The sequence below is a fragment of the Propithecus coquereli genome, unplaced genomic scaffold (assembly GCF_000956105.1).
Source record: "Propithecus coquereli isolate 6110/MARCELLA unplaced genomic scaffold, Pcoq_1.0 Scaffold115, whole genome shotgun sequence".
Taxonomy (NCBI): Eukaryota; Metazoa; Chordata; class Mammalia; order Primates; family Indriidae; genus Propithecus; species Propithecus coquereli.
The window spans coordinates 4,469,239-4,493,168 of NW_012135525.1; the positions used below are offsets into that span (position 1 = coordinate 4,469,239).

At 37.4% G+C, this 23,930-nt stretch overlaps 1 protein-coding gene across 2 annotated transcripts in view; it reads left to right on the top strand.

Annotated features, from left to right (window-relative positions):
• Positions 1–23,930, top strand: part of ANK3 (ankyrin 3, node of Ranvier (ankyrin G)) — a 515,090-nt gene that overhangs the window by 421,309 nt on the left and 69,851 nt on the right. For both annotated transcript variants that reach the window (XM_012657562.1, XM_012657554.1), the window contains 2 exons: positions 16,286–16,392; positions 21,333–21,557. In XM_012657562.1, coding sequence (XP_012513016.1) covers positions 16,286–16,392; positions 21,333–21,557 — 332 coding nt within the window. The remainder of the gene's footprint in view (positions 1–16,285; positions 16,393–21,332; positions 21,558–23,930) is intronic.

Below are 23,930 nucleotides of genomic sequence, written 5' to 3' on the forward strand. Positions count from 1 at the left end.
TATCCCAGGGACTGACGGGCATTCCTTGGGGAACTAGCATGTTGAATGGGCACATAACACTACCCAGGGCCACACAAGTCCATCATACATTGGCAAGAGATTTGGGGGAAAAATGAAAAGCAGTAAAGACATTTTAGGAAAAGTTGGGGGCATTAGAAAATGTACTGAATATATATATATATTATTAGGAAATTGATTATTGATAATTTTCTTAGGGATAATAGTATTGAAGCTACTTGGAGAAAATCTCTATTCTAGGGTTATGCATGCTAAAGTTCTCAGGAATTAAGTAATCATTAACTCAAGTATTTATTTTCAAATGATTCAGCCAAAAATAGTGTGTGTGGAGAAAGACGTAAAGTAAATATAGCACTGTTAATTGTTGAATCTAGGTGGAAGGTACATGGTTATTCTTTATACAGTTTTTTCAGCATTTTTATTTGTATGAACATCTTCAAAATAAAAACTTGAAGGAAGGGGGAAAACAAATTCTGAGAGAGGTGTATTAACATTTTTAGTCTCTAGCATCTCATTTATTATAGAAGAGAGGGAAATTCCTCAAAAGAGAAGCTGTCAGAAAGAAGTCTCGTTACACTGCAAGACTAGTGAGAGGCATTTACTTCAGCAGTGCATTTAAACACTTTCTATTAGAATTTAGTGATGAAAAATTATTAGTTTATTTTGTTCCTCTAACTCTGCATTTAGAAATTTCAAAATGTAGTTTCTTCACAGTAGTAATTTTATCAGAAAGCATGAAAGAAGTCTGAAATATTCACAATTCCTAAAGCAATGATACATGACTTACTGTCAGATTTAAAACTACCCTGTCATTGCCCAGTTAAAGTGACTTTGACAAGTAAGGGTGGAAAATGAATAAAAGTGAACTCTATGGGCTTCTCTCTTTCAACAAGAACAGACCTCACTCATACCAAGTAGAGTCGCCTCTCTGTTATCCTGCTGATTAATCAGTTTGCACATTAACCACGGTTAAAGTGCAGTTGAAACCCAGGGTGCTCAGTGCAGCCTTCCCCCACCCTCCCTGTTCCTAGCGAACCTGTGCTGGCTGAAGGCACGTGTGGATGCCGGGCTGGGAAAGAGGGTTGGAGGAAGTAGACTTGTCCCGGTTCCCTGCCGGGCCTGAGTCCTGATGAATGTGTGAACCACTTAGTTCACTCGATCGTCAAGAGTTGACTTTTTTTTTACTGTGATAGGGGTTATCTATGAACTCCCTGTCCTTTTACCTTCCCTTTACCTGTTAATCAAAAGTCACCTGTAGATATGCTTCTGAAAATGTATACGTAAATAGAATCGTATCTTAAATTTGTCAAATGACCTTATTATTTAAAGTGGAGACTCTCGATCCTGACTGCTTATAAAAATTACCTGGAGAACTTTTAGAAAGCCGATTGCTCAGTTCCTGATTCCTTTCGTCTGGGTGGAGCCTGGGCTCCACATGATTTCAAATGCACCTAGGGTCGAAAGCCACTGATTCATAGTCAGCGTTCTTAACTGGCGGTGCACTGAGGGCGCACCTGTGGAATCACCTGTGGCCCTTTTAAAAACAAGATGCCTGTGGAATCAGAATCTCCTTGGCTGAGTTCCTGGGTGTGTGTATTTTGTAAGAGTCTTCCGGCAATTCTGGGATGCACCTTTAGTTAGTAACCACTGATTTAAGGCAACTCTGAGTAGAAGCTTTGTGTATATTGATCAGTCAGTGTCTTATGTTTCATAAGCTCAGATTTGTGTGTATGTCAGATTGCCTTAGAGCAACATCTGTACTTAGAAACATTCCTTTCCAAACAGAAGTTAATAAATAGAGAAAAGGGATGAGTCGGAACAGAAGCTCGGCTGTCTGGGATGAATGTAATGAGAGTGGCACTTTGAATTCTTCTGACGTAATTATTGAAAGCACCTGTCTGGTATGGCTTATGCACTTAATACTGTGTGTGATCCAGACCGGCCGATCCTCATTACATAAATGGAATGCTATTCACTAGGTGCCTTAAGTGTCAGGGAACATAATGGTGGTGATGATGAAAACAGCTAATTTTGAGCTCCTACTGTGTGCCAGGGGCTATTCTAAGTGTTTTACCAGGATTAACTTGTATACATTTCAAAACAACCCTATGAGATGATTTCTTAACCCCATTAAAAAGGTGAAGAAACTGAGGCACAGAGAGCTTAAGTAACTCACCCCAGAGGGGACAGCTTGTGAGTGGCAGAGTCATTGGCCATCTGGCTTCAGGGTGCCTCCTTCTAACCTCTACTCTATACATCTGCTTTGCTCAGCATGAGAAAGGCCCGGAAGCAGCCCAAGGATTTTACAGTCTGCCCTCCAGGATCCTGAACTTGTTAGTATTTTTAATAGGGATGCAAAACCATCATCTTAGTCCATTTTTTAGCATGAAAAATTATATTTAGACACAAGTCTTCTTCAATATGCTTATTTATAATTCTAACAAATTCTTATTATTTAATGCGCTTTAAAAAGAACTGACAAATTATAACATATTCAGTAACAGGTTATGAATAGTAAAAGCTAAAATTAAAGTCCGGCTGCAATGGGGAGGGCTAAAAATTATGCCATAGAAGGCATCAATTAAGGAATGGAAATATTTGCCCTCTAGATAGATATGAGGTAGAGGGCTTGAAAGCAGTTTCAAATATTTAGCAAGCTATTTAATAATTAATTAATTTCACTTCCTTTGAATGACCCTAGAAGTAGTTATAAAACCAAAGGGTGTATACTGTAAATAAATATAAAATTCAGTATGGTTTTTTGTAGAGTCACTCAAAGATGGGAGAAGAACAGAAGTCACTTTCGGATGTGGGTTGTTATTGTCTACATACACCCATTTGGCTTTCTGTATATACCCATTTTGGTGGCAATGCTAGGATCTGATGGTCAAATCCCACCTCCACCTGTTTCTTAGTCAATGTGGTTTAAAAGGGGCATAAATCCTTCCTGTTCTCCAAGGGCAAGACCCAAATCAGGCCATTTAGAACATTCCTTTTCCTGAATTACAGTGATCACTTTAGGGTAAAAAGTGAAATATGAACCAAATTAGTGAGAATCAAATTTGAGACTGTGTCCTTTTGGAGAAGAAATCTTCCATTGGGGTTGCTAAGCTATAAAAACGACATAAGCCCAGAGCTGCTGGGAGTGGAACTTGGAGACAAATGATTCCTACCATCATTTGAGCTGTGGCTGGATTCAGCCACGCCTGAAGTTAGAACCACCCAGATTTTGTTGCCATATAAACCACTAATTTAATTTCAGTCTCCCCCATCTTTAGGGAGGGGTTTGTGTCTTCACCAACATACTTGCTATTGGTCAAACCTAGTATGAACAACCACATATCAGTGGCAACATAGAAAGTCTTCTAGCATCTTAAAGTACCATTCAACCTTGAGATTCTATTGTTTTATGCTTTCTCTCTAGAAATAAACAAATCCAACTTTAACAAAAGAAAAAGGAGATAAGGAGTTATGATTTAAGAAAATAGCTATAAACTTGGGTATTTCCAAACGAAAAATTTTACAAAGGAGCCCCTTGCCAAGTGATCACTATGAAGTGATCACCTTCCTTGTCCTTGCATTTCTGTTGATGTGGGGGCGGTGGAGCTATGAAAAGGGAAGAACAGGACAGCAGCTCAGCGCTGCTCCCTCTCTCTGATTAGATTGCTTTCCTTTGCAGACTTTCCCTTTCAGATGAGGTTTGCCCACATGGTTTATGCCTGAGGGGACTAGTGGCAAGCCTTCAAATAGTGAACAGTTTAGAAGGTTTAACTAAAGTATGGTGTAAACACTTGCATTGGCTATTTGAATGTCGACGACAGAGAATGTTCTGTAAGTGACATTGGAGGGCTCATTATAGCCACCATGTACTATTTTTTTTTTTTTTTTTTTTGAAACAGAGTCTCACTATGTTGCCCAGGCTAGAGTGAGTGCCGTGGCGTCAGCCTAGCTCACAGCAACCTCCAACTCCTGGGCTCAAGGGATCCTACTGCCTCAGCCTCCCGAGTAGCTGGGACTACAGGCATGTGCCACCATGCCCGGCTAATTTTTTCTATATATATTTTTTTAGTTGTCCAGATCATTTCTTTCTATTTTTTAGTAGAGATGGAGTCTCGCTCTTGCTCAGGCTGGTGTCGAACTCCTGACCTTGAGCGATCCACCCGTCTCGGCCTCCCAGAGTGCTAGGATTACAGGCGTGAGCCACCACGCCCGGCCACCACCATGTACTATTACATCTACTCCATTAACTCTTCTTGTTAAGTCACAGATGAGGATTCCTGTTCCTTTGTATTGAATTTGGTCCTTTTTGACTCTCAGAATGATTTCAGATGTATTTAGTCACATAATGTGCAAAGTACTGTTTGATGTATTAGCAAGTGGTATGCAAATTAGAGAGTTCTTCAGGAGAAAGTGTATGTTTCTTTTTTCAAGATCTAGGCATTTTCAATTAGTAATGGGAAAGGAGAAGAATACCTAATCCAAAAGTCTGGCTATGCTAATAGTTTTTCTTCCTCTACCTCTCCACACCATTCCACCCCTATCCCCCATCCCTACCAGCAAATTAATCTTCCTGTTTCTTTCACTTAAGCTAATTTCTAAGGGGAGAGGGATTCAGAAGTGTGCATGGTGGCAAAAGGTAGCCAGCCTCAGATTAAAGATTTGCTAGAGATAGTCCCCTGGAAGATAAGCACCTCGGACTAGTGACATTTAATATGTTGCTTTCTCTCCTCAAAGTGCTTCGCCAGCATTACTCAGGTGCTCCCTTCAACACCTCTCAAAGATTGGTCAGCAAGATTACAGATTTTTTTAAGGCAGAGAGGTTGGTATTGTGACTGACTTAAGGTGGAGCCGCTAGTTTAGACGTCTTGAGGTGGGTATTGATGTGCTGACATGCTCAGCTTCCCTGCTGTCCTTAATTCACCACCTTTTGTTGAAGTTCATAGCCACATTTTCTTGAAATCAATCAGATTTGGAAATCCCAAAGAACCAAGCTTCTTTACAGTTTGTATTCTAGCCTCAAATAAAATAAATCTTAAGAGTAATAATGATCACTTCAAGAAAACAAATATTTTAGGGGAAAAAAGACCTGCTTTCCTGTTGGGAAATAGACTAAGAGATGTGAAAGGCTTGGTCTATTTCCCAACACTTTCCCTGATACAGTAGGCCTTTAATTTTTATTTTATTTTGCTACTTGAATCAGGTTTTCTTTATAGAATCCATTTCTTAAAAGAATTTTTCCAAGTGGTTGTGCTAGATGTCCAAACCTACTATCTATTAATAGTCTGCCTTTTCACTCAGCATCCACTACAGTCACAGTAGTTATAATACTCAGTCCAGTACCTGTGACAGCACTCTATTAAATGGATCATCTCACTTCATGCTTTCAGCTACCATATGAAATAGGTATCATCATTGCCACTTTATAGATACAGTGTCACACAGCTCTTAGGTGGTAGAGCTGAGAATAAACTGTAGGTCTGATGGGTGCTTGACCCCAGTCTCACTAGGCAGGAGTGCCACTCTAATAAGCACAGTATGGCAGATCTCAGTAAAGCATATTAGCCGTGGGAAAAGTCAACGTGCAAATACTTTGCAAAAACACTGCTGTTATTGTTCGTCAATCCAGTGGGCTGCTCTGACTTCTCCCTGTGTTCTGAAAAGCATAATTCTATCCTAAACATCTATATAGAGGGATTCAACGTGCTATATATTTAAGAAATAAATTATCTTCAATTATTAAAAATCTAGGAATATTATATTATTATTATCCATGTTTTTGTTTTATAGCAATTTAGAATTTTCCAATCACTTGCACATTACTTGAGTCATTCTTTTCCATAATGAATCGGGGCAGTTAATATTATCTACCCATCACACTAATGCAGACATAGAAGTTCAGAGAGGTTTCTGACTTGCCACTACACTGGGCTGTGAAGTGGCACAGCCTAACTCAAACCGCAGGTTTTCTTATTCTTTGTGTAGGGGAACTGACAACCACACGGGTTCCTTCTGCCTTGGCCCTGTCCAACGCATGGCCATAGGATAAAGTTATCCTTGACAAGCCTTTGCTTTCCTGGGCTCCCAGTCTGATTACATCATCCAAATGTTACTCAACTAAGTCATGTTTACAATTTTCCAAAACTGTGTTGCATACGACCTGTTACTGTGAGGTCTACCAGATGCCATTAACATTAGCTTATCAAGGCCCCCAGTTAATTTGCAAGACTGCCATCTCCCAGAGGTGGCGAAGCTGGCAAAGAAACCACAGAGTCAGTCCTGGACCTTAAGTGGTGTTGTCCAACACTGGGGATTGACAGACAGCAACCTGGAGAATTACCTAATATTGCAGTTAATTGGATTTATCTTTCTTTTTTTTTTTTTTTTATTATTCTCTTGCAAACACTTTCTTGCTCCTGCCTCTTTTCTTCCATGCCCAGACATTTATTTCCAGACCTGGACATTTGGGTGTGTCCTCGTTTGTAAGGCCAGTGTGTACTTGTTCTCCCCTTTCCTCTGATGAATAGGGCCAGTGAGAAACTATTTTTGGAAAGTATTAAGCTCTTAGAGACAGTGATATCATGATTAGTCAGGCTTTGGGCTCTAGTAAATAATGTGCATTTTGATTTTTAATAGTATCCTTGACATCACTTCCAAAATGAAAAATAGTGTGCTTATTCATTTTATTTTTGACATGGGAGTAAAAGGTCTTATTAAATCAATGTGAATTTTTCTTCAACATAGTGTTCTACTAAAACCGCCCAGTGCTAGGTGTTGACTTTGTGTTGCCAAATTTTTGGAGTCTATCTAAACCTCAGTTTCCTCATCTGTAAAATGGGTGTGTTACTTCCAGGTCTAATAGGTTCTGAAGACTCATAGAACAAATGAATATAAAAGCCTAGGACAGTCCTTGCCATTGAATTGATATATAGTTAGTTATGTTATTGCTGTTAACAAAGGAATTTAAACATTTAAGCAGTTTCGAGTCAATAAGGAAGACGTAGGCATTTGCATTCTTATAACTGAATGGGCTCTGTTTGTTTGATATAAGCATCCTGTGTTTATAAAGGCCCAGTTCTGGGACTGGAATATTTTTGTTTTTGCTGTTCTGCTGTTTTCCTCCATAAATTATCAGATTTTAACAAGTGAGTTTATATAAGTGAAAGTCCTTTGAAAAGTATAAAAAACTTTATATACATAAGGAGACATTATTATAATTCCATACCAACACCAGCATTAGTGCCAGACGAGTGACATACATTTTCATTTAATCTCCATATCAAACAATCCTTAATTTGAAAAGGAGGAAACAGATTGAGAAAAATTGAAGAACATGCTAAGGATCACAAAAGCAGCAAGTGATGCTGGGGCATCTCCTAAGGGGCTTTCCATAAGTAAAGTTCAGGAAAGCTCAGAGGCAAAATATCTCCTTTATCCCTGATGGAGGCCCAGCTGGCGGCTGGATTAGTGTCTGAGCCAAGCGGGCTGCTGACTGAGCCCTGAAACAAGCAGACTCCCCCACTCGGGGACCAGCGGTGCAGGCCCAGGGCAGGCGCATCCTCACAGAGGTAGGCTGTGGGCAGCAGAGGAGTTCGCCTCTTCCCTGTGACCGTGCTCAGGCCCGAGAGAATGCAAACTGGATGTGAGCAGAGCCTCCCCGGCCACCTTTCCCGAGTCTGCCACTCAGAGAAATCACTCTGCAGCTCCAGGCCAAAGTGAATACTAAGGGGCAGGGAGAGGCCCACAGTTACACAATTGAGTTGACTTTCCAAAATGGAAAGCCCAGGAGTGGGAAAGAAGTGTTTTCTATTAACAAGCGGCAAAGGCAATTTCCAAATCTAAGTGTGTGACTCAGCTTCAAAGATGAGCTTTTTCCATTAAACCCTGGGAACACCCTCCTTGCCTCCTTGCTGCAAGAGACTTAAGAGCCGGGTCTAGTTCATCTTTAACCATCATCATCTATGTTGTCCTGTTTCTCATTTTAAGTATCTATTTGTTCAGTAATGAAATGGAGGTAAGGCTTTTTGTTGGTATTATGGTGCCAGTGCCCGGTAAAATGTCAGAACATTTTGAAATTCATACTGTTTATTAAAAGAACTAAGTAGTTGAAATTTCTCATTTCAGTTGTAAGTAAATGTTAGTCTGTAGAAATAAGTATTCAGAGACAGGTAGCTTGGAAATGAAGCTACCAATTCAGTATCTATCTGTAAAACCATAGGGTCAGTTGAACTGCCTTATTTTGTATGTAGATGGATGTACTATAGGAGGAGTATTTTTTTTTTTTGCCTGTATTTAGGTTATTAAAATTTAGTTAGATCTGCCCTAAATGTGAGCAAACCTCTATGAAAAAGGAAATCAAACTCAGAAGAAAGTATTACTAAGGCATCTAAAAACACATGTAAATGTTACTGTTCGGGGCAGATACTGGGACATATAGCTTATTGTTTTGGTCAGGCATGACGTTTGTTCATTTGTGTTCCGACAAAGCTTCCATGAGTGGCAAAGCATTACAAGAGAAAAAGGTTAAGAAAGGACTCAAAGGGATGTGGAATCCGCGTCCTGGCACACTCCGGCCTTGATAAATATTACATGATGGTGGCGACACCTTTTTGAGTGGTATAAGTAATTGTTTCAATAATTAATGTCACCAGTGCGTGTTTCTAAGAGTACCAAAGGTAAATAATTTACTGTAATTACCAACGAGGAATGATACGATTTATTTATCAGAACTTTTTTTAAAAATGGAACTTTGTGAAGAATAACCTCAGGGCCCCAAATATAAGAATTGTAGTTTGCCTCCCACCCAGCTCCTGCCCCCCAAATTCAAGCAGCGCTTGGTATTAGATAGTTTGCTCTACTCTGAAGGTTGGTTGGTTGGGGTCTGCAACAGTCAGTGTAAGTAAATAAAGCCAGACTCAAACCAGCACCTCATCTTTGGTTAACCCACATAGAATTCGGGAACTTTCCGAAGTGGTTTATTGCTCTTTTGAGGTTAGGGTCTTAGTTCTGTGGACTCCGATTAGCCTTCTAATCACACACTCATCTGCTCTGTATGTCATCTCTCGGCACGTGCAGGCAGCGCTGCTGCTCATTCATTTTTGCATTTTCCTCAGACCTATGTAAGATAGTGACTTGCACAAAAGTTCTCTACAGATTATTTTTCAATTTGATATGAGGGCCATTTTTTAAATTTGTATAATTCAGAGTAAGTTTTTAAAGTTAGGTTTTATTATTTTCAAAGTTATGCAAATAAATAAAAAGCCATATCATTCTACAAGACACATTTGTTAGGAAAAAAACTGCATATAGAATCCCTATATACAGTCCCTGGTTGCTCCTCTCCAGAGACAACTGCTTGGAATACTTTTTGATGATTCTTATTATGTGCTTCCATGTGTCTAAGACATGGATGTTCCTTCTTGTTGACTTTTCTCCATTTCTGGAATTATTTATTGACTTCCCTAAATGGAAGATGAAGCTTTAATTTTTTTTCCTACCTCCCGTCTCACATATACTTCCTATCCTCTCATTTCCCAAAGCAGTTTGTACTTTATTTGAGTTATGTCAGTAGTTGGTGCTTATGTTGTTGTGCCTATGTCAATGCTATTCACAGACATGGCTTATATTATGATTGGTTTTCCTTTTCAGCGCAATATTTTATTATCCCTTGAAGTTTTTCACTTGCTAGATGTCCTCTGTACATATCACTAGTCCAACCCACAAACTCTTTCGGTATGTTCACACCTATTAAGTGTTCTATCTGTCTCATTTATTAATACTTATCTATCTTAGAGCCTTCTTACTTCTCACATTTTTTGTAGGTCCACTACAGAGGTGCCCTCTTGGGTCTTCCTTCATCATCACCATGAAAATTCCCTTTGTTTTCTCTTGTGTTGAATTCCATGCCTCACTTTTTGTTGGTTTAGTCTTTGACTTTGGTGAAGAGTACATCCTCCAATAGTTTCCTTAGAGAGTGCATAAGAAATATATATTTTTAAGGTGTTACATATCTCAAAATATCTTTCTGTTTTCACACTAGTTTTTAGGTTTAGCTGGTTATGGAATTCTGAGTTGAAAATCATTTCCTCCCAGAATGTCAAAGGAATTTCTCTATTGCATTTACCTTCAGTTTTTGCTGTTAAAAACCTGATGGAAGTCTCTATCTATGACCATTTTTTCTATGTGTATAGGATCTGTCTTTGTCTCCAGTTTCTGAAATTTCATGATGATGTGCCGTGGTGGCATCTATATGCGTTTGGCTACTCAGAGGGCCATTCTTCTCTGGGAACTTAGAGCTTCATTTCTGGGAAAGTTTCTTAAATTGTCTCCTTGATTTCTTCTCCTCTATTTCACTATTTTTTTCTTCTAGAACTACTTTTTTTTGGAAGGGGGAAGGAGGATTTGAACCTCCTGAACTGATCATTTGCTTTCTTATATTTTCTCTCCTATTTGCATTTTTAAAAATTTCCCCAGATTTCTGGGTTTAAAAAAAAAATGTAAGGCCGGGCATGGTGGCTCACGCCTGTAATCCTAGCACTCTGGGAGGCCGAGGCGGGTGGATCATTTGAGCTCAGGCGTTCGAGACCAGCCTGAGCAAGAGCGAGACCCCGTCTCTACCAAAAATAGAAAGAAATTAATGGGACAGCTAAAAATATATATAGAAAAAATTAGCCGGGCATGGTGGCGCATGCCTGTAGTCCCAGCTACTTGGGAGGCTGAGGCAGGAGGATCGCTTGAGCCCAGGAGTCTGAGGTTGCAGTGAGCTATGATGACGCCACGGCACTCTAGCCGGGGCAACAGAGCCAGACTCTGTCTCAAAAAAAAAAAAAAAAATGTAATGCTATTTGTTACTTTCTAAGAGTTCTTTTTTCTCTATTTCTTTTTTTTTAAACTATTGTCATAAAAAGATCTCATCTTTCTCTGGATATTAATGAAAAATTTTAAGTTTTTTCCCTGAAAACACTCTGTTTCCTCCAATTTGCTTTTGTTCTATTTGCCTGGTTGTTTATTTTGTTTTTCATATTAGATCCTTTTCTCAGCTATCTCCTGGCTCTTGGCTGTCTGCTCATTTAATAAGTTCATTGGACGCTCCCTGCGTGGTGTTATCCCTGATTTCCACTGAAGTAATAAGCCTGGGACGTTTCAATGGGAAATTCCAATGGGCAGGTCACAAGCCTCAGAGACTTGATATTTTCTGCCTAGAGTCTCTGTCCCTGACTGTCTGTGTCCAGGAGGCCAGTAAAGGAAGAAGGTGGGGTCTGAACATTAAGAATGTAATCCTCATTTTCAGTATATTGCTTCTGGCCTTCTGGTCTTCTGCCCCTCTAGCGCCTGTGCCTCTCGTCTTCTGCCAGGCTTCTTGTTGTTGGGGTGGGGGGTGTCATGATTTGGCAACTAATAAATCAGTGAAGGGATTATGAAGGTCGAATCACTTTTTAAAGAGAATTTCAACTAATCCTTCTGTGTCTCTGCTTATGTCTTTTCTCTTATTCTCTTTGTGTTTTTTAAAACTTGGCTATCATTTTACTAGGGTTTCAGTAGGAAGCAGATCTTTGGCAGGACAAAAATTGAGATTTATTTTTGGTCTGTGGGATGATAATCTTTCATCAGATTTGGAACATTCTTAGCCATTATCTTTTCAAATATAGCTTCTGCCTTAGTTTCTTCTCTTATGTATCTGAGTGTCTAATTACACCTACGTTAAAATCTTTCACTGTGTTGCATATCTAGTACTGTTTTCTGTATTTCCAGTTGTTTTTTTTAACCTATGCTTCATTTTGTATATTTTTCTAGTTATGGTTCTAATTTATTAACCCTGTTTCCTATTGTATCTAAGTGAAGCACTGACATTGTATTTAGAACTAAAGAAATGCTCATTTGATTCTTTCTTATGTATGTGCTAGTGTTTTATTGAATTCTGTACTTTTAGTTTATTTTCTCTATCTTCCCCCTATTTTCTTAAACATGAATTATAGTTATTGTAAAGTTCTTATTAGCATACCTCAAAATCTAGATGACTTGGGTGGGAGTCTGCTTATAGTGTCTATCTGGTTTGGTTTGATTTTGTTTTTCTATGTTTTGTACATATACTTTGGCCATGCTCGGCAGTTTTTCATTTTATGCTAGACATGGTGTATAAAAAATTGTGGAAAGAGTACAATGCGCACCACCCAAAGGATGGACATACTTGAAACTTGGACTTGGGGGGGGGGAAGGGCAACATACATAACCTAAACATCTGTACCCCCATAATATGCCGAAATAAAAAAAAAAGAAGAAGAAAAAAAAATTGTGGACATACCTGATGGCGATAGATACCTGCAGAGAATGTTCGCCCTCTCTCTGCTAGTGAAATAGAGTAGCAAATGACCGTTTTAATCCCATCAAGATTTTGGTGAAATAAAGCCAGTTTGCAGCCCTGGTAAAGCTCATACTACCTCTAGTTTCTCCCTGGCTCTTCCAGCATCCTTATTTAAAATCCTGGTATGATCTTTGAGTCTCCTCTCCATTATAAGTTCTAAACTCTTAAATCATTTTCTCATTAAGCTGCCAAAAGGCTCCATTATGCTTTTCAGAGATATTTCTGGCTAAGTTTTTCACCTCCTGTTCTGCACAGCCCCAGAATTCAGCAAATGTTCTTGGTGGAAAACTGTATCATGCTTGAGGCCACCCAAATCTCTACCAAAACTTTCCTGGTTTTTCTATTTCCAGCAGTGACCCCTGTAGGTAAAAAACCCCAAATCTGCATCAGTAACTGACAAATGTCCCCAAGTTAAAAATGGCAACAAAAAGCTCAACTCTTCAAGATGTTCCCCTCTCCAAAGTATACAGACATACCTCTTAGATATTGCAGATTCGGTTCCAGACCACTGAAATGAAGTGAATATTGCAATAAAGTGAGCCACAAAACTTTTTGGTTTCCCAGTGCATATAAAAGTTATGTTTACACTATTATATAGTCTATTAAGTGTGCAATAGTAATATGTATAAAAAATGCACATACCTTAATTAAAAAATACTTTATCGATAAAAATACAACATGTGAGCCTTCAGTGAGTTGTAATCTTTTTGTTGGTGGAGGGTCTTGCCTTGATGTTGGTGGCTACTGACTGATCAGGGTGGTGGTTGCTGAAGGTTCGGGTGGCTGAGACAATTTCTTAAAATAAGACAACAATGAAGTTTGACAGATCAGTTGACTCTTCTTTTCATGAAAGATTTATCTGTAGCATGTGATGTTATTTGATAGCATCTTATCCACAGTGGAACTTCTTTCAAAATTGAAGTCAGTCCTCTCAAACCCTGCCAACTGCTTTATCAACTATAAGTTCATGGAATATTCTAAACCCTTTGTTGTCATTTCAACAATGTTCACAACATCTTCACCAGGAGTAGATTCCACCTCAAGAAACCACTTTCTTTGCTCATCCATTTAAAGCAACTCCTCATCCTTTCAAGTGTGATCATGAGATTGCAGCAATTCAGTCACATCTTCAGGCTCCACATCTAGTTCTCTTGTTTTTTCTACCTCATCTGCAGTAACATCCTCCACTGAAGTCTTGAACCCTCAAAGTCATCCATGAGGTTTGGAATTAACTTTTTCCAAACTCTTGTTAATATTGATATTTTGAACTCCTTCTGTGAATCACAAATGTTCTTAATGGCACCTAGAATGGTGAATCCTTTCCAGACGGTTTTTGATTTATTTAGCCTAGATCCATCAGAGGAATCACTATGTATGGCACCTATAGCCTGATGAAATGTACTTCTTAAATAAGACTTGAAAGTCAAACTTGTTGATCCATAGGCTGCAGAATGGATGCTCTTTTAGGAGGCATGAAAACAGCATTAATTTCCTATACATCTCCATCACATCGTCAATAAGCAATAATATTGTGAAAGGAATCTTCTGAGCAGTAGGTCTCAAAAGTGGGCTTAAAATATTCAGTAAACCATGCCGTAAATAGATGTGCTGTCATCCAGGCTTTTTTATTCTATTAATATTTACAGAACATAGAGTAGATTTAGCAGGATTTTTGGAATGATAAATGAGCATTAGCTTCAACTTAAAGTCACCAGTTGTATTAGCCTTTAACAAGAGTCAGCCTGTGCTTTGAAGCTTGGAAACCAGGCATTGACTTCTCTCTAGCTATGAAAGTCTTAGATGAAGAGGAGACTGCAGTGATTTATGCCTATAGTCCCAGATACTCAGGAGGCTGAGGCAGGAGGATCACTTGAGCCCAGAAATTCATGACCAGCCTGGGCAATATAGCAAGATCTTGTCTATTTAACAAAGGAAAAGAAAAGAAAGTCCTAGATAGCATCTTCTTCCAATACAGCATAAGACTGTTTCATGTACATTGAAAATCTGCTGTTTGGTGTACCCACCTTCATCAATTATATCAGCTAGAGCTTCCAGATAACTTGTTTCAGCTGTTTGGTGTACCCAGCTTCATCAATTATATCAGCTAGCACTTCCAGATAACTTGTTTCAGCTGTCTGGTGTACCCACCTTCATCAATTATATCAGTAGCGCTTCCAGATAACTTGTTTCAGCTGTTTGGTGTACCCACTTTCATCAATTATATCAGTAGCGCTTCCAGATAACTTGTTTCAGCTGTCTGGTGTACCCACCTTCATCAATTATATCAGTAGCGCTTCCAGATAACTTGTTTCAGCTGTTTGGTGTACCCACTTTCATCAATTATATCAGTAGCGCTTCCAGATAACTTGTTTCAGCTGTCTGGTGTACCCACCTTCATCAATTATATCAGTAGAGCTTCCAGATAACTTGTTTCAGCTGTTTGGTGTACCCACCTTCATCAATTATCTAGATAACTTGCTTCAGCTTCTACATCAGCAATTGTAGCTTCACCTTGTGCTTTTATGTTATGGAGATGGCTTCTTTTCTTAAACTTCATGAACCAACCTGTACTAGCTTCCAGTTTTTCTTCTGTAGCTGCTTCACCTCTCTCCGCCTTCATAGAACTAAAGAGAGTTAGGGCCTTGCTCTGTATTAGGCTTTGGCTTAAGGGAATGTTGTAGCTGTATGATCTTCTATTCAGACCACTAAAACTTCCTCCATTATCAGCAACAAGGTTGTTTAGCATTCTTATCATTTATGTGTTCCCTGGAGGAGCACTTTAATTTCCCTTGAAAACTTTTCTTTTGCATTTTCAACTTGACTAACTGTTGTAAGAGGTCTAGCTTTCTGCCTGTCTTGGCTTTCAAGATGCCTTCCTCACTAAGCTTAATCATTTCTGGTTTTTGATTTAAAGTGAGAGACCTCAGCTCTACCTTTCACTAGAACACATAGAGTACATTGTAGGGTTATTAACTAGCCTAATTTCAATATTGTTGTGTCTCAGGGAAGAGAAAGACCCAAGGAGAGGGAGAGAGACGGAGGAATGGCCAGTGGTGGAGCAGTCAGAACACAAACAAGATTCATGGATTAAGTTTGCTGTCTTCTGTGGGCATGGTTCATGGTGCCCCCAAACGATTACAACAGTAATATCAAAGATTACTGATCACAGATCACCATAAGAGATGTTAATAATAACGAAAAAGTATGAAATATTACCTGAATGGGACACAGAGACACAAAGTGAGCACATGCTGTTAGAAAAATGACACCAAAGACTCGCTTGACACAGGTTGCTACAAATCTTCAATTCGTAACAAAAAACAAAAACAAAAAACCCAAAAAACTCAGTGTCTGTGAAGCTCAATAAAGCAAAGCATGATAAAATTGTGTCTGTAGTTCTTTTAGTTCTCCATGCCTCAGCTGCCCAATGCTGCATTCAGATACGATTTCTGTATTTTATCTGGTTTATTTGACAAAAGCACTAGACTGCTGCTAGCTATTCTACCCGCCTTGGAATCAGAAGTCATTGAGATTGAGTTTTTAATTTTTATTTTGAAGAAAATAAAAATCAAAAAATTGGGGACAATTTTATAACTCTTTTAGGATTAATTTAGAGATGTGTTGAAGTGCTTAAAATTATACTTGGAATTAGTTCCGTGATATTTCTTTGCTATGCCAGTACCCAAGGTGCTTTCTTAAAAGATTGAAATAATGTAGTGTATTAGTAGACTTGATTTGTTAACATTTGTGTACTCAAATTTTAACACATACCAATAAAAAAATTTAAAAATTGTGTATTTTAAATATAAGTCTATCCAGACATAAAGAGGAATACAAATATATTTTATATGTGTAGAGAAACCCAGTCTTGTGTGGGTTGTTGATGTAATATAACTCCTTGTTTTTCAGCATCTAACATTCACAAGGGAATTTGATTCAGATTCTCTCAGACATTACAGCTGGGCTGCAGACACCTTAGACAATGTCAATCTTGTCTCAAGCCCCGTTCATTCTGGGTAAGTAGTCTAAGTGCCACTTGTCTTGATAAATTACTTAAATTAATATTGTATTTATTGTTTACAGTTATAAATTCATGTTGAAAAGCTTCATATATATGAATATGTTCACATACGAAATATGGTCTGGGTGCAGTGGCTCACGCCTGTAATCCTAGCACTTTGGGAGGCCAAGATGGGAGGATTGCTTGAGACCGTGAGTTTGAGACCAGCCTGGGCAAAATAGCTAGACATAGTCTCTACAAAAAAATAAAAAGAAATATGTACTCATTAGTGAGTATATGTGACATGTATTTATAAATCATTAGTAAGTGTTTTTTCCTAAGCAAATCTGTGTATTTTTATTGATAAAAGCGCAGTGTTGGAAAAATAATTAAACTATGAGTATGGCAAATTTTCCTGGCTATTGTGATCATCTAGGTCTTTAATTTTCCTTTTCAAAAATTTCCTTTTTAATAAGTTTTTTTTAAAAAAAAATTTAAGCATAGTCATTTTTCTTCATTGGAATTTCAAATGAATTTTTTCTGGTATCTGATTTTTTGTTTCAATAAAAAATTAAATATGTAGGTATTTCTGTTAATTTACCTCACTGATTTTGTGCTTCATTTCTTACGATAGAAAAATGTCTCTCAAATATTTAGTTTTCAAATAAGCAGTCAGCTCTGATGTTCTCATTTTTTTCTCATGATACAGGCCTTTGATTTGACAGATGATTAAACTTGAACTTCCAATCAACAGTCAGTACCTTCTGCATTTCTGAAATAAAATTGCAATTAAGTTGTACTAAATTATAATTAGAAAATGGGAAATGAATTTAAAAGGAAAATAAATTTATGTTTAAAAAGTGAAGGCACAAACGTCTATACGCTAGAAGTGCTGTGGTCAAACCCCATCCAACAGCCTTTTCAGGCTGCCTCACTGGTCAATGGAATTTAAGGCAGAAGGCTAAAAGGGGACTCATTTCAATTACTGAATCGATATATCAGTATATTTTTAGATACTGGATTGTTCACCTGTAGGTAATTGAAACTTGAGGTAATTGACATCCATATAAACAGAAAAAAATTAATTCTTTAAAATAATGACTATCTCAAGGTATTTTTGCCTTTGAAATTGTCATTTAGGCCGTAAGTTAATTGTGATCAAGGACAAGAGCAGACTAATTTGGAATTAGATAAGTTAACAATAATTAACATTTATAAAGTACCTTGTATATTATATGAAGTATTTTCTGCCGCTTCTAATTAAATCGTTAATAGCTAACATACACGTATTTCTTGTCATGTGCCTGGCATTGTGCTACATCTTTTACATGTGTTGTCTCATTTAATATTTATTTGAACCTTAAAATGACACTGTGAGATAGGTATTACCTGCCTTTTACAGACAAAAGTCTGAGACTCAGAGGAATGCTTCACGTTGTTTAAAATATCATTGTAGGCTTTGGCCTTGTAACACCACAATTCTGAGAAACAAATCAATGCAATGTCATTCAAATGGGAATAATTTACATGGAAGTGCTTTATAAATTATACGTTGTGTGGTGAGCATAGAATCATCAACATTGCATTTCTTTAACTCAACTAGAAAAACCTTGAATTATTATAATAGTCATTTTAAACTGTTTAAAATATTTATACAATGTAGATGTATATGGATCTAAAATTGCAAAAGCAAAAAAAATAAGATTTGAGAAGTAAAATATAAAATATCTGGGATACATTCAGAAGACAGACATGTCAAAGAGTTTTTTGGATCAAGCTTGGTAAATTGACACCATGTTACAAAGGTCTAGAACCATTACTTTGTACTCTCTCTAAATGAAAGACAAGTACTAGGGTTTAATTTAGTAAACTTAGTTGAGGAAACATAGAATAATAAAATCAGAAATGGATTTTCCCATACGTTGGAGACAGTGAAGTATTTGAATATGCAAGTTATCTCCCCTTCCCCTTGAGCCTTATCGAAGACAATAGACATGTGCAGGAAACAAAAGTAATGGCAGCCAGTGTGGATTTATTTGAAAAGGAAAATATAGACTTGTGTACACTTGGAAATATTTCTCTTTTGCCAGGTCTGTGGAGTAGTTTATACAGCCATAAGGCAAATATTTTCAGGTTGTCCCACAAATGCCAAATACCTCGGTTTCATTTTCTGACGGTTTTTATTTTTGCTTTGCTTGTCATTGACATTTTCTGTTGCTTGCTTCTAATTATCTTACATTAATTTTTCCCATTTGCTTTCTAAATTATTTTGCAGCTATTCTTCTCCACTTCCTCAGTATGATTCAAGGTGATAACTGTGTCCTTTATGTGAACCATCCTTTTTGTATTCCTAATTTATGTGAATTTTTCTCACAGTTAGATGGTGTCAATGTCTGTAGTGTATCAGCATTTGTCATCCTGCCGTTCCTAAATCTAGAAATATTCGTGTATTAGTTTTAGGATCATTTGTGGAATTCGTGCTGTAGTTTAAATGTTAGTAAGATACAAATACTAATATTATATATCACCTTTTAATTTGTTTCTGTAACTTACATTGCATGACTTTTTTTTTGGACAGTAAGGAATGAGATTGGAAAACAAATCAGTGTATTTTATAATGTTATTGAATAATAGGACCCATATCCTGTTAAACAGATAGTTTTACCTCTCCTCGGTCTGTTGGCCCTATGAAGTTGGAAGCCTTAGAACAATAATGAGCACCAACCATACACTGTGTGCTATGCAGAACACAGAGAAAGGACTCTTGCAGTTTGTCATTAAAATCATCTTAGCCATAATATTTTTTTTCCATTTCATTCTGATATTCTTTATAGCTGGGATATTTTTATATTAATACTGATAAACCTTGTGTTACCTTCGAACTGCTCAGAAGGTAACTGAGCAGACTGTCCATCTATTTTACCTGTTGAACCATCTATTAGTGTTAGTATAAGTCTCACCTACACAGTTTCTAAGCACACATAGTAAAATAGTTGTGTTCATTGATTTATTTGATAAACATTTACCATGTGCCCATTTTGTGCTGGAACTGTACTCAGTTCTGCAGGTCAAGCAGTGAACAAGACAAAACTAATCAGAATTACTGTCTCTATCATTGAGACTCAGCTGTTTCCATGACAAACATTCCCCTGGGAACACTCCAGTGTATGTTTGTACTAATACAACTGAATCTTCAAACTCAGAGTTGGTCTTGTGTCATTTTTAATCCATTCTGTTACTATGATTCCCAATGACAAGTTGCTTTTAACTACTAAATGCAGGGAAAGATCAGATTTTGTCTTACGATATTGTCATATTGCCTTTGTTACTGAATAAAAGTAGCTGTTGAATATGTATGTGTCTAAGAAAATGTAGGTGGCCCACAGCAATTTCAAATGAGCTTCCTAGCATTTAGCACTGGAAACAATTCATGTGGACCCTTGTATAAGTGAACAAGTATCTTTTTCTTTGACTAGGGAGGAATGGTTTTTGTTTTCTTTTTGTTTTCGAGATAGTCAGTCTTTTCCCCTCTTACCTTGAATATCATAGTGGTCCCAGTCTCTAGAAATTGGTAGAGTATTATCAAAGACATAAATTAATCCTGCGTAAAATGGTTAAATCCAAAATGAGCAAAAGGATGTGAAGATGATAGCACCTTACTGATGAGCAGAGCTGGTTCTAGCAATCTCATCAGCTGAAAAATAGCCCCATTGTATTACCTCTCTCCCTGGGGCTTGCAGGCCAATTTACTTTGTTGAAAGGTGACTCTTCAGAAAAGGGTCCCCAGCTAGGAAGTCCATGGAAAGTCTTAAAACCTGTTTCAGGATGTTAGTATTGTTTTTAGATGAATAAATAGTAATGAATTTTGATGGATGGGATTATTTTTTTTCTCCCTCCAGAAAAACTTCAAGAATTCAAGCAATTTTCTAATTATCAACATTTGGTGCTGTTCTAGTAATAAGTATATTTTCAAATGTAGAAATTAGAATGCAAAGATATGTTCATGTTTCCCTGTCTGACCTCAACTATTCCTTTTGTCTGGGCTCGTTGATTTGTTTACAGAGTGCTTGCAACTCTGTGATGATGGTGGGAGCCCTTGTACGTGACAGACAGTAAGGATGCCAACGTGCTCCCGCCCAGATACGGCCCAGTTAATTTCTTTACATTTCCATATCTACATGGAGACTTTTTTTCCTTATTAGCTTTAATATAAAGGGTAATGACAGAATTATATAATTTAGCGACGTTTCCTTAGAAGTCTAAGTTGCATTTTTAGTATTGCTGTGTAAAATATTCAAATATAGGTTATTTCATACAGCTTTTAAACCCATATTTATACTGCAAAGATTTAATCCCTTTCCATCAAAATTGCCTTAGCAAATCTAGTCATCTCTTGCTTTTATTCTTATATTCTGCTTCATCATAGTAAAAATTAGTACCAGTATGATTAAATATACATTCATTTTATGAGTTGTATATGTTAAGACATACTGTGGAGTTTCATCTTACTTGTGGGGGAGAGAGATTCCGTGGGCGGCATATGGCAAAAACCACTTACAGTGAAAAATGACCCTTGCATATACCTTAGACCACCCACCATGAACACGGATAGTTTTTTGTTTTAAATGCCTGACAGCCCTTTTAATATCCAGTTTTTATTCCAGTTTTGACACATTCACCACCATTCTTCAATTTGAGCATCTGATAAAATGGTCGTCTTCTGTTAGGGGACTACGTTCCACCAAAGTTAAGTTGCGTCTCAGTTTTTACTGAGTGCACAAGTTCAGCGGCACATGTTTGATGTGACTCCACTGTATTTACTTCCAGTTTATCTTTAAAGAGAGGAAACGATAGCTACATTGTCTGTCACTTTAAACTTTAACATTTAATTTCACAACTTGCGGTGAAGACAGTTTATATCTATCCCTGATTTGGCCTCTGCTCTTCTCCCTGCAGGTTTCTGGTTAGCTTTATGGTGGACGCAAGAGGGGGCTCCATGAGAGGAAGCCGTCACCATGGGATGAGAATCATTATTCCTCCACGCAAGTGTACGGCTCCCACCCGAATCACCTGCCGTCTGGTAAAGAGACATAAACTGGCCAACCCACCCCCCATGGTGGAAGGAGAGGGATTAGCCAGTAGGCTGGTAGAAATGGGTCCTGCAGGGGCACAATTTTTAGGGTAAGTTGTTTTGTCAATTTTAACCTTGGCCCTTGTACCACATCTTTGACTTTCTTTACCCTTGTTAACTCAATGAGCTAACTCTTAAAACTGCTCAGTTGGACCTGATGGAGTATACTTTTTGTGTAGTGCCAAAGGTCACAAAGCTGTGTGATTCTGTGAAAGGCTAATAGGCTGATACTTCCTTAACTCGGTTTGCTGGTCAAGGCTTTTACTAACTGAGAAGCATGTTCTCTGCTCAGCAAGTGCACGGAACCCTAGTGGTACCCATAGAAGTCAAGGCACCATTCTTAGGAAAAAATACAGATGCCGGAATTATATATCACCACATTGAATAAATGGCTACTTTGGGGACATGTCTTTTTAAAGAAAAATTTTAGGGAAATGATCCACTGTGATATGGTATTTCACAAAAAGGAAAAATAAATTTAATTCATTTTCTGAGGTGGCACTTGGGTGCAAATCAGGCAGGCTCTGTCGTGACGGACAGTTTGTTCACAATTTCCCCTTCTCGTTTCTCTTCCTGCTGCATGGATGTTATTCAGTAAACTGCATCTTCCTACCAATCCTCCCCCTGTAAATGAGGGTGAGAGCTTGGTTAGCCGAATCCTGCAGCTTGGGCCTCAAGGAACAAAATTTATTGGGTAGGACCTTTATAGACAAGATACAGAATGTCTACAATTTTTTTTCCATTTTCAATTTTTTTCTGTCACACCCATGGTCTGATTCTTGTCTTAAGTTTATTTTTATTTTTTTTAAGTTTTTTTTCTTTTTAATGCTTTCAGTTGATGTGTGTCACTGAAAGAAAAAAATAAATCATAGTGGCTTGACTTAATGTAGCACCGCTACCTATCTTGTGCTTTTCAAGCATGTGGAATTCACTGCAAGCATTCTGCTTTCATAACTTTGTGCTTTTGTAAACCTTTCTTTAATTTGAAATGTTTCTTCCGAATATGATACTTTTTAAGACAGACTGACAGTCTTTAGTTTTAACCAAATATAAGAGAAGATATTTTCAGGCTTTGAATCAACATTTGCTATAAATGATACGTATGTACGTGTGTGTGAGTGCGTGTGTGCGTGTGTGTGCGTGTAATTAGATCTTAAAAATACTTATTACTGTATAATCTTTATGGGCTTTGAGAAGAAAAAGTCATCAATAAATAGATTTTGAAAAGTTTTGGAAATATAAGCAAGTTATTTAAAGAAAAATAGGGAGCAGTTAGAATATTCTATTAAAGTTATTAAATTGTTTTGTTTTGTTTTGTTTAAGCTGAAACGCATTGGTATTTGTTGTTCGTTCGCTTGTCCGTTGGATTGGTGTATTTGCCTTGGCAGTCTGCATGAAGAAACCTGTCATGAAAAGTTATGCTTGGCTTTCACCTTGGTCAAAGACCCTTGTTCGTAGCTTCTCTCCAATATCATTGAACGTCATACACAAAGCCACATTCCTTAAATATTTACAGAGACAGTATCTGACACATTAACCTGCAAAGATTGTATCTTGTGCTCAAAAATGAATAAAATTTAATATCCAATTATAAAATGTGATTAAAAACCTATGGTAAATATCTTAATAACTCTTGGAATTATTAACACTGTTAGGAATACTACTTGATTTTGTTTCTACCTATTAAAGAATAAAGGCATTATAAAACATTATTCTTAATATCTTTAATTTGAATTATAATTATTTTGCCAAAAGTAAAATTACATTTATCATCCCCTTTTAAAGTGAATGCTTTGTAATGAATCAAATGCTCATGTTTTTGTTATTTGATCATTACAACTGCTATTCCTTTTTACACTTTTACTTATTTAAGTCTGTATCTTCTGTTATCACATGTACATAAACACACAGGTTAAAAGGTGAGGTTACATACAACCTCTGTAGGAGAATAATGATACTGTCTGCTTAAATGTCATAAAATAAAGCTGCACAATCCAACTACATAAACTGTGTGTGATTGTGGTCTGCTTACTTCCATTCATCTTTTTTAGTATTAACCTATTTTAAAATTTAACAAAAATATATTTCCCGTGGCTTGATTGGCTATCTTCAATTTGCAGCCATTCTTTTACATTCCTTTTGCAAAAGGACACTGTCAAAAATTAATATGTCATTATATGACAAGTTCAAACAAACAAGTGCTTTTTCAGAAAGTTTAAATGTTCCTATGCAGGTTATATTAGAGCCAGGAAATGAAGCTGCCCACAACCATTTCACAAATTGAAAATCATAGAAACTCTTAACTATACGGGCCATGAAAGTCATAGAAACTGACTGTCGAAGGAGTGAATTATTATATCGATTGTTTTCTTGCTAAGCGAAAAAATATAGCCATAATCTTTCAAATTAGGAAATTTACAGAA